The 11,725-nt window shown below is 37.2% G+C and overlaps 2 protein-coding genes across 2 annotated transcripts; one reads left to right on the top strand and one right to left on the bottom strand.

The window, feature by feature from the left end:
* Positions 1 to 369: 369 nt before the first annotated feature.
* On the bottom strand, positions 370 to 7,875 carry LOC137828135 (alcohol dehydrogenase class-3). The gene is made up of 9 exons (XM_068634585.1): positions 7,745 to 7,875; positions 7,485 to 7,621; positions 7,217 to 7,263; positions 6,766 to 7,091; positions 2,294 to 2,376; positions 2,132 to 2,207; positions 1,719 to 1,876; positions 803 to 964; positions 370 to 693 (listed from the first exon to the last, which is right to left on the bottom strand). Exons 1-9 carry the CDS (start codon positions 7,776 to 7,778, stop codon positions 577 to 579), a joined length of 1,140 nt encoding a protein of 379 aa, XP_068490686.1. The 5' UTR covers positions 7,779 to 7,875; the 3' UTR covers positions 370 to 576.
* A 1,491-nt stretch (positions 7,876 to 9,366) lies between these two features.
* LOC137829318 (uncharacterized) lies at positions 9,367 to 9,768 on the top strand. The gene has a single exon (XM_068636124.1). The coding sequence runs from the start codon at positions 9,367 to 9,369 to the stop codon at positions 9,766 to 9,768; it is 402 nt and encodes a 133-aa protein (XP_068492225.1).
* Positions 9,769 to 11,725: the final 1,957 nt, after the last annotated feature.

Raw genomic sequence — 11,725 nt, forward strand, 5'->3', positions numbered from 1 at the left:
TCATTTATTTTATTCAACTAACAACCTAAATTAACAACAACAAATATTCCTCCATAAAAAAATTATTTATCAAATTAATTTCAAGTATTACATAACTTACTACTCAATTTTAATTATAATTAAATAATTAATAATATATATTTATTTAAAAATAAGAAATTTTGAAGTAAAAAAAAAAATTATGATGTAGACAAAGTCGTGTTAACTTGTCTCGACTTCAGGTTAAGATGACAAAGTTTGGCACAACTTACCCAAATTTATAATTTTTTAAAAAACAACTCCACTTTGATAAAAAAAAAAAAAAAAAAACTCAGTAAAAAACCCGACTTTCAGACACTCTAAGATTAATCAAGAAGAAATAACAAACATGATAACATACATTTGAATGTTATTCCGTATCAACATTTGGCATAGTTAAAACTCAAAGCGACGGCAAAAAGAATTCTGATGATAGCTTGTTTTCATGCCATCTGACATGGGAAGATAACGTTCATGTTATTATAAAAGGCATGCACACATGCATGTACATCTTTATGAAGTCTACACAGTCACAATTGATTTTACTTCATCTCATGATCACTCATGCATTGCAAGCACACAACGAAGACATCCTCCTTCATGCATGAGGTCAAATGCCTTATTGATCTCAGCAAGAGGCAAGCTGTGGGTGACGTACTCATCAACCTTGATTTCCTGCAAAATGATCACGTGAAGCTTATATGTTTTGTCCATAAAACTAATCATGCATTTTCACTTTCATACACATTCAAGCTTAATGCAAACACTAGTTCAAAAGCTTTACCTTCTTCATGTACTTCTCCACAAGCCAAGGCACTTGTGATCGGCTCTTGAAGCCACCAAATGCTGTTCCTTTCCATACTCGCCCAGTCACCAACTGGAAAGGTCGAGTACATATTTCCTGACCTGAAGCTGCAACCCCCACAATAACTGACATCCCCCAACCCTGCAATTTTTCAACAAATATATATATATATATATATATATATATATATATATATATAAGTATGCATGCATGCATGTTTTGGTGTTCATGTGAGCAAATTGGTTAAAAGTCATGATGTAATGAAAATTCAACAGAGTGAGTTGTAATGTTGTTTCATATTTCAACTGTTAAAAGTAGAAAGAGAAACAATCTTTTTTAATTTTTGTTCCTTAAACTTAACAATTCCATGTTTTAGTAACCATATACAAACAACTTTTGTTATGTATTAGTTTCTGTTATCTATGTTTATGTAACTTTGTTAGATGTTTTAAGAGTGTCCCTAATTTGAATTTGATAATGTAAAACTGTCAGAAATTTTCTGATAGTTGTTAAATTAAAATGGTTTCACAGTGCTGACAATGCGTGTCAGAAACATCTTCACTTTTAGATTTCTGATAACAACTCTAAAACAAACTTTGATGGTTAAACAACTATCAGAAGAATCTATGAAGGTTTTACAATATCAATTTTAATTTTATACATGTTTTAATACTTTTAGTTTACTTCGTTAACTCTAGATGTTCTAACATCATATGAACTAAATACAGTTCTGACAAACGGTAAGAGCCAAAAGATAAAAAAAATGCTTGAATAAGGACTAACTGTAAATTTCTGTGATTAAAGACTATTTATTTTTACATCCATAATGGTATAATGCATGAGGAATTGAGCCAAAAAAAATGAGGTAGCACTAGCAGGCAAGCAGAAGACTGACCTTATGGCAGCATTCCAAAGCAGCTCTCATCACAGAGACATTTCCAATACACTCAAAACTATAATCAACTCCACCATCTGTGAGATCAGCTATGACCTGCTGAATTGGTTTCTCGTGTTCTTTTGGATTAAGAAATTCGGTGACTCCAAAGTTCTTTGCTGCAAGCGAAGCAAGACAAGTATGTAGAAGAAATAATGAAGGTCTTTTTGTAGAAAACTTAAAACCAACGTGAAAGCAAACAATAACTTAAAGTATCCAATTAGTATCCCACTTGTGAGTGAAATTATTCAAAAATGAAGATAATATAAACGGCTGATAATTCGAAAAGTATTAGTGAATAAATATAATAGAGATACTTGACAGCATTAAAGACACAGTCATGTCAAAATTATGTAGATAAGCTTAAGGTGTACCTCTTTCAAACTTATTGCTATCAATATCTATGCCAATGATCCGTGATGCACCAACAGCTTTTGCACCCTCTGCTACCTGCAAGTGCAAATTTTGAGTCACATTTCATAATGGTGGCCCCTAAGTCCAAGCAAAAGTTGACTACTGTTATTTTAGAAACTCACAGCAAGCCCGACAGTTCCTAGGCCAAAAATGGCAACAATTGACCCATTTTCCACCTTTGCAGTGTTCCAGACAGCTCCAAGACCTAAAATGTCATATAAAACGGACATGGTTAATTTTCAGTTCAACCAACCAAAAGCTAGGAGAGTAACATCACAATACGTATAAAGTGATATTCAAGTTTACTACAAGTATACCTAACCACATAATACAAATAGGAGAAAGTATACCTAACTTAATTAACAGTAAAGAACATAACCATCATTATGAACTTGATCTTTAGTCAAACAAATTGCATTCAAATTATCATTAATAACTTTCTTTTGTAGAAGTATCATATCAATAGTGGGACCCTTAAACTAGATTCCCTCGTTTGTTGCATAATTACTTTTCAACTTACCAACGAGCTCCAATGGTGAAAGCATAACTAGTTATATACCATTTTGCATCCAAATTACTAGCATAGTCTGAAACTAAACATCTGACAAGAGTACATTAATTATCACCCTTGTAGATGAGACCCACATCCCCTTTAAGATACCTAAGTATACATTTTACCACTAGTCAATCTAGTCAATGCTAATTTTCGGAATTAACCATGTACCTACTCTTCATACATGTTGTTTGGATAAGGTTTGATCTAGTCTACATCATTAATGATCTCCACAAAATTGCATATATCAGTCTCCACAAAATACTTAAGTATAGGCTTCACCACTCATTTCCGAAATTAACCATGTACCTACTCATCAGATTGGTTGTTTGGATAAGGTCAGATCTAGTCTACATCATTGCATATATCAGTCTCCTCAATATGCTAGCATGAAGAACACAAACCATGTTGTCAGAATATCCTCCTCTATGTTCTCATGGAGGAAGGCAGTTTCACGTCAAAATACTCCAACTCCATATCTATGGACATCGCAAACAAAAGCAGAACTCTGATGGATGTGTGTTTGACTATGTGTGAAAAGATCTCATTCATTATATTCCACACCTTCTTTATAACTATACTTTTTGGCTGCCACACAATCCTTATACTTGATGGATTCCACATTATATGTTTTAGATCGTTTGACTTCAATATTAGGCTTTTCATGTCATCTAACTTTAGCATTAGATGCTTTGGGCTCAAGTGTCCAACTTTCTTCTTGTAGACTCACTTCCATCCTATCCTTCTTACCTTTAGGTAGCTATACCAAATCCCAAATTTCATTCTTCCAAAAGGGATTGGTATTCATCATGCGTTGTCATAATCCACTTATCATTCTCTACACAAGTGATTACATTACAAAACGAGCATGGTTCAGACGTGGACGAGAGACTAGCAACATGGAGGCACTCATGGTGGAACCTTTTAGGATATACAAGTTTCCTACCTTGTTTCCTTTCATGAGCCCAATACTCATCTTCCCTATCACTCATATTACCCCATCTTCAACATTACATGTGAAACCTTTTAAATCCAATGCAAGTTACCTACCACAACACTCCTATTCCCTAGAACTCACATGAACCACCTTCAACATGTGAAACTTTTGTATCCAATGCACCTAGTGAAATATGAAGTTAGAGCAAAAGTCTCATACCCTGTGATATTGATTAAATACTTAAATCAACCAGCATGAATCAATGCATTTGCGTTTAACAGAAGCTAAAGAAAAGAACAGATCATACAAGTGTAAGTGTTGCATCTGACAAACAATAAGATCACCTTGCAGACTACCCACTTCGTCTTATAGATTATAGATGATAAAATCATAAGTAGAATCAAAGATTATAAGTTCACATGAACTCAAAGAATATTCATAAAGTCTTATAGATTATAGATGATATATAAAATCATAAGAAATCAAAGATTATAAGTTCACATGAACTCAAAGAATATTCATAAAGTTTAAGTATGTGATATAAAGAATGTTTTCACCATCCATCATAAAAAAATCCATCATAAAAAAATCCGCTGAACAAAAACAAAAACAAAAACTTTATTAGTATCTTGTGAGATTTGAGGTAAAGTTACAATAACCGCCAACTCTCCTAACACAATATATATTCAACTCTAGATCAATTGTATGGTGTTCACTTTTATCATTTTTTAGTGTAAAATGTTCTATTACCAAGGAAGATAACTATTGTCAATTATCAAAGAGATTGCATAAAGAAAAGAAGACAAAGTAATGTTACATGAAACATATTTAATGTTCTCAACGTTCAAGCTCGCTAGAAAATAAAGAAGAAAACAATAAAGTAAGTTCAAAGTTGTATAAGGATAAGAAAATATAATGCAAAGTCTACTTTCTCCAAGCCTATATAAAGACATACTTTGAAGAGGAAAAAGAAAAAAAGAATAGTCATTATTTGCAAGTGCTAAAATTTTGCTGAATTTTCTCTATGCCCTAAAAGCTTTGTAAGAATATAGTTTGTGTTCATTCCAACAAATTAGTAGAAAAAGTATAAACTTTGTATACGTCGAAAGACGCTATCCTCTCTAGTGAATATAAAACGTTATCTTTTGATCACAAATACATTATATTTGTCTTAAGTAAGAAGTGACTTGCACAAGAATGCGTGTGAGTCAGAAGTGACTTAGTAAAAGAATAGTTAGATTAGGTTAAGAGTGACATGTACAAGAATATTTAGGTTGAGCCCGAAATGACTTAGTGAAAGAATAATTGGTTGATTTCGAAGTGGCAATGTGAAATGAATACTTGAACATGATAAGCTCGAAGTGGCTAGGAGCCGAAAAAAACTACTAAATTGTACTTTGTAGTTATAGTTTGCTTAATATAACTACATTAAGAATTGGATGTAGTATGTACTATGAGATGGACCAATATAAAAATACTATGTACAACTCTTTATTTCATCTATTTGTAACTTGCATGTTATTTATGTAACTAAATTAGGATGATGTTTTTAAAACTATATATATGAAAATCTAAATTGGTTCGTCTAATCACACTAAACCTATCGTTTGACCAAGAAGTATTATACTATATTTACGAACACAATGAATTTTTTCAAACATAATTCAATCCTCTTTTCTTATCTTATAATTCAATCCTCTTTTCTTATCTAATGTTTTTTCTTGTTTTTCACATAAGGTTCTTATTTAGTTATGGAATGACAAACATTTGACAATGTCCTCATTAGTCCATAGTGATTCTAAATCCTAATAGACCTAATACCCACAAATTTACAAGAATTATCATTGTCCATCAGAACCTCATCACTAGCCCCAGATAATCTTCAACAGACGTTGAATCAATCTGATTAGTATGATTAATGGTGGCCAAAAAAATCTTTGCTCCTTCTCTTGAAATAATCTTTCTTTCAATGACTTGATTCTTTGTAGTAATTACATATGTCCCTCGAATTGATTTTGCCTTTCTCTTTCTTCTTGTTCTTCTGCACCTTGGTTCATCACCATTTTCAAGAACTTTGTGTCAAGTTATCTTTCATAGACACATTATTTCACCTCCTCTAGAGTGGTGCAATCTTTACCTTTGCTAAAAGAATTATCATAATTCTCAAACGAAAGGGGGAAACTTACTAGAAGAATCACTACAAGATCATCTTCTTCCATCATTATGTCCCTATCCCTAAGTTTCACATAATTGAGTTCATCTCATTTATGTTTCTTCAATAACAAACCCTCCTTCATACTAAGTTCAAACAGAAGAGCTTCTTTAGCTTTAAAGCAAAAAGAATGGACAATGAGCCTTTTCCTCTTGAATTTTCATAACAGCCTTTTCATATTGTTTTGCCATAGAGGAGTGCCCAAGTGTCCCGTTCTTTCAATAAAGCACGCATATTCATGCACCACAAACTAAAGCTTTTTTTTTTAAACTTCTGAATCTTGATTGTGTTGTTCATCTTCTTGACTTCTCAATATTTTCGTTACTAAGAAAGTAACAAATAAAGACGATTAATTCTGATTAGGAATCAACCATCTATATCTTAAGAACGGATCAAGACCGATGGTCTGATACCAATTTATTGATCAAGAAACTCATGATACCTGTTTATTGATCAAGAAACTCACTAACAAAAACATGTTACTTACTAGATAATCTAGTGAGTATAGAAAACACTAAAAAAAAATACAAAGAGATAAGAGAATACAATAATTCTCTATATTAACGTTTTTGATGAGCACATACCAGATCGAACACAACGATTACAGAATTTTACAGACACACACTCAACCAGAAAAAAAAGAAGCAAATGATAGAAATGATTAACACGAATTAGAGCCACGAGTTAACCCGCTGAGTTTATATGGCAAGAAAGAAGCTCCTCATCATGATCATTGTCCATGGGAAAATAGAACAGCATTATTTACTCGCATTTCATGACTTCTTTACGGTCTATGAACAATGACAAATGATGCAAAGAAGGGATGAACCAACTTCTACGTAGCAAGAAAAAATTCAATACAATTTTCATATTACAAAAGGACATAACATACCAGTTGGAACACCACATCCAAGAAGACAAACTTTCTCCAAAGGAGCTTTGGGATCAATCTTAGCTACACTAACATCATGAACAACAGTGTATTGACTAAATGTGGAGGTTCCCATGAAATGATAGAGGGGTTTTCCATTAACCGAGAAACGACTCTTGCAATCGCTCAGCATGACCCCGACTCCAGTGGCAGATCGAACTTTCCCACACAGATTGGTTTTCCCTGATTTGCAAAACTTGCACTCTCCACACTCAGCCTGGTAACAAGGGATCACATGATCACCAGGCTGAACTTCAGTGACACCTTCTCCAACACTTTCCACAATACTGCACCAAAACATAGTAAACAAAACAGTAAACATCTGTATTTGGAGCAAATTTGCTCTGAAGAAGATACATGAGAAGAAAAAAAGAGACAATTTTTAGTGCTATTTTATCAATATATATTATACCCTGCAGCCTCATGACCGAGTATACATGGAAAAAGACCTTCTGGATCCTGCAAAATCAATATAAGACAAATTCATGAGAGAAAAAAAAAAAACTCCATGCAGCAATCAAACATATCATTGAATTAACCCTAGCAGCGCAAAAACTCACATACATACCGAAAAAAACCATTTCTTTTTCTACATTGCCAACCAAGTTCATACCCAGAAGCAGAAAACACCAATCAAACCAAAAGAGAAAAAAAGTGAGACAAAATGAAAAGAAGGGTACCTTGCCGCTCCACGTGTAAGCATCGGTGTGACAGAGAGCAGTGTAGAGAATTTGGATTCGGACCTCTCCATTCTGCGGCGGAGCCACCTGAACGTCCTCGATGGTCAATGGCTTGTTGGGTTCCCAGGCCACCGCGGCTTCACGATGAAATTAACGGTTTGAATCAATGATTCACGTATGAATAAACAAAATGTAGTGATATCAATAATAACGAGAGAGAGAGAAAGAGAGTGAACAATTAGGAGATGAAAGAATGGAACCTTTGCAGGTAATGACTTGTCCTTGAGTAGCCATGGAGGAGAAGAAGAGGAGTTGAGATTAATTGGATGAAAGAAACAGGCTGAGCTATCGTCACTGACGCCGCCTATGATACGAGGTATCAGATTGTTTGTACGAGGTTGATATAGTCAGATACTGACAGTGGGGCCACTCTGGAATTATTTTTTTACTATTCTTCTATTTTATATATATATATATATATATATATATATATATATATATGCTGTATTAACCAATATTAAAAAATTCAAATATTTTCAAAAGTAAATTTTAATAACTTTATTAAAAATGAGGTTAAATATTTTTTTTATCAGGTAGTATAAAGCAAAAATGATTTTTTTTTCTTAGACATTCTGGATATTGTTAAGAAAACTACAAATATCTTATAAATATCCAGAATATTTAAAATTTGTATTAGGACGAAAAGTAATTTTATGCAAAAATAAAAGATATATTTAATTTGGTATGTAAGTTCATTTATATGATTTAAAAAATATCAGTTCCGTTAATTGGTTAAATTTATCTAAATTTTAAAATTAAAGAATATAAATATTTTTACTGCTTTATATACTTTATAAAATATAATATATAAAATTTAAGAATTATGTACACTCACCAGACATTACCGAGGCTTGGTTTTATTGACGAGCTAACCGAGTTCTCCACGGTTGTGCAGGTCGACTAACACATTTAATCCATTAACGCTCAAATCAAGGTCAGTAAAGCTAAACTGTCATTAAGAATTAGGTAATACGCTCCTAAGTGTAATCCACTTTACTAATTCGACCCAATAAGGTAAGTTTATTAAAATAATATAAATAGCGCACATTCCAATAACAATGTACGTCACTATCACTGTACATCCCCGAGTGCCGAATACTCTCTTTTTTGACCTGAGTGTCGGAGTGTCTTCTGCAAGTACCCCCCTCGTTTGGCATTCACCTGAAACGGAGAGATCGAGACCCAAAGAGTAGCATCGAGACCAGAAAGATCACAACGAAGCTCTGGCAACCTGCCCGAAGGAAAGAAGAAGATGAAGACATTCAATAGTTCTCTAGGTCCCATCTCCCTAGCAGGAACAATTGGCGCCCAACATGGGACCGAGAGAAACTAAGTGAAAAGAGAAAGTAGATGGTCTCAACCAGAAGCATGGAAAGGATGACTGAAGCCGATCAGGCAATGTTGCTGCTGTCTCTATAGAGAGAAATGACCGAGATGAGGAGGAAGACCGAAGAAGCCACCCAAGAAGAACGAATAAGAGATGTAGGCTCTCCGAAGGAAGAATGAAGAGATGAAGAAGAAACTGATGGAGGGAGGACCATCTGCTGGACCGACTAATGTTGTCGGCAGGTCCTACATCTCCCCTCCCAACCTGAGATTGGTGGAGGAGACGAGGGACAAGGTCCCCACCCATGAGATGGATAGTGAATCTTGACTCAACAAGTCGGCCAGGACGACTGTCACAGTGGACTCGGCTCGCCGACACCCCTTTACCAATGTTATCATTGAAGTTCCACTACCGGACAAGTGGAAAGGTTTCAATAGAGATCGGTACGACGAATCTACTAACTCGGGTGAGCATATGAATGTCTACACTACCCACATGAGTCTCTACACCTCAGACGACACAGTCCTATGCCGAGTGTTCCCTACATCTCTGAAGGGAGCAACCCTTAACTGGTTTACCAAGCTCCCACCCAATTCCATTGACAGCTTCGCCACACTTGTGGTGAAGTTTGAGACTCAGTTTGCTACCAGTAGGCCGCATCACCTAACCTCTATCGCCCTGATAGGCATCCTCCAGGAGAAGGAAGAGTCGCTCAAAACCTTCGTCGACAGATTCAGCAAGGTGGACATGAGCATCCAAAACCTTAGCCCGGATATGGCTATGCACCATATGTTGACAGCCCTGCGACCTGGACCATTTGCTGATAATTTGTGTATGCAGCTAGCCACCAACCTGGACGAACTCAGGAAGAGAGTTGTTAAGTTCATGCAGCTGTAGGAACTTAGGGAGTTCCGCAATCAGGCCCGTGCCGAGGCCAGCGGAGAGAAGAGCAAAGATAAAAAGATCGCCAAGGCCGATCTGACAAATGTGGTGACAGACGTAGAGATAACCGAGGAGAGCGGCGAAGCCGGTTCTTGAGATATACCCCCTGACTATAGAGAAGGGAAGAATCCTGGATGAGGCACTCAGTGCCGAGCTAATTCCTCCACCCAGGAAGGTGGCCAGTTCGAACAACGTTGATCGAAGGAAACAACGTCGGTATCATCAGAACAGCGGGCATTCCACTGAGGAATGCCAAACTTTGAAGGACAAGATTGAGGAACTCATTCAAGTTAGACATTCCTCATCGGTTCGTCAGAGGCGGCCGAGATACAAGGAACTCCCCTTACAGAGATGAGCCCTCTAAGAGAAGACGATCACCTCCGCGAACCAAAGACGACCGAGATCGCAGGGAAGATTGCCGGTCCCGAAGAGATGATCCTCCTCGCGACGCCAATAGAAGGGGCAACCAAAAGTTCATTAATACCATAGCCAGCGGAGGAAGCACATGTGAATGCGGTGTCATTCCGACTAAGGATGACACCCATCACCTTTACAGATAATGATTTCAAGAGGGTGGACTACCAGTAGGACGACCCAATGGTGATATCAATTGATATAGACCGATTCACTATCAGAAAGACGCTCATGGATCAAGGTAACTCAGTAGATATCCTCTACTGGAAGATGTTCAAGGCCATGAGAATACCCAAGGCCGAGATGGTGCCTTACGATGACCATATAGTCGGCTTCTTAGGAGAGAGGGTGGGTACTAAGGGCTACATTGAGCTCTACACCACCTTCGATAAGGAGTAAAGCTGCAAGACTATAAAGATCCAGTATTTGGTAATCGCACCAATACCTTTTATAACATCTTCCTCGGACGACTGTTCATCAACCGGTTGATGACGACCGTATCAACACCTCACTTGGCAATAAAGTTTCCCTCACCTACGAGGGATATTCTCACGGTCCACGTTGACCAGAAGAAGGCAAGGGAATGTTATGCTGAAAGCCTCAGAGTGGAGCCTCTGAGGAACCATTGCTCTCCCAAAAAAAAGTCCTCTCGAATGGACCGCTCGCCCCGAGAGGCTCAACCGATGTCGGTTGGACCAACTGTCGCATTGGTGGATCTTGACCCTCGAGCGACCGAGGATAGGCTGGAAGCTAGGGAAGAGCTGCGAAGAGTGTCCCTTCTGGATGAGGAGCGAAATATCGCTATTGGAATGGCCATGGAGGCAGCCGAGGCCGAGATATTGCATGTCACGCTTAAGAAGAATGTAGACTTGTTTGTGTGGACACCATCTGATATGCTAGGCGTAAGCCCACATATAATTACACATAGGCTATCAGTGTTCAAAGAAGTACGACCGATCGCCCAAAAGAACAAAGATTACGGTGATGAGAAGCGCCTAGTAGCAAAAGCAGAAGCCGAGAAGCTTTTATCGGCCGGATTTATACACGAAGCCCGGTACACGACTTGGTTGGCCAATGTCTTCTTGGTTACCAAGCCGAACGATAACTAGAGGATGTGCGTCGACTACAGAAACCTCAACAGCGTCTGCCCGAAAGACTCCTACCCCCTATCTAACATCAACAGGCTAGTGGATGGGGCGGCCGACCATAAGATCCTTACCTTCCTAAACGCTTACTCTAGGTATAACTAGATAAGTATGCACCCCAAGAATAAAGAGAAGACAACCTTTATGATGGTCGATGCCAACTACTATTATGAGGTCATGCCTTTCAGCCTCAAGAACGCAGAGCAACCTACCAACGCCTGATGGACAAGATCTTCCGAGGGTTGATCGGTCGGTGTGTAGAGGTGTACGTGGACGATATCGTCGTGAAGTCCGACTCCTTTGACCAATATGTGGAGGACCTCGAGGAGGTATTCAAAGCCTTAAGGGGGATT

This window comes from Phaseolus vulgaris, chromosome 7, assembly GCF_000499845.2.
Source record: "Phaseolus vulgaris cultivar G19833 chromosome 7, P. vulgaris v2.0, whole genome shotgun sequence".
Classification (NCBI taxonomy): Eukaryota; Viridiplantae; Streptophyta; class Magnoliopsida; order Fabales; family Fabaceae; genus Phaseolus; species Phaseolus vulgaris.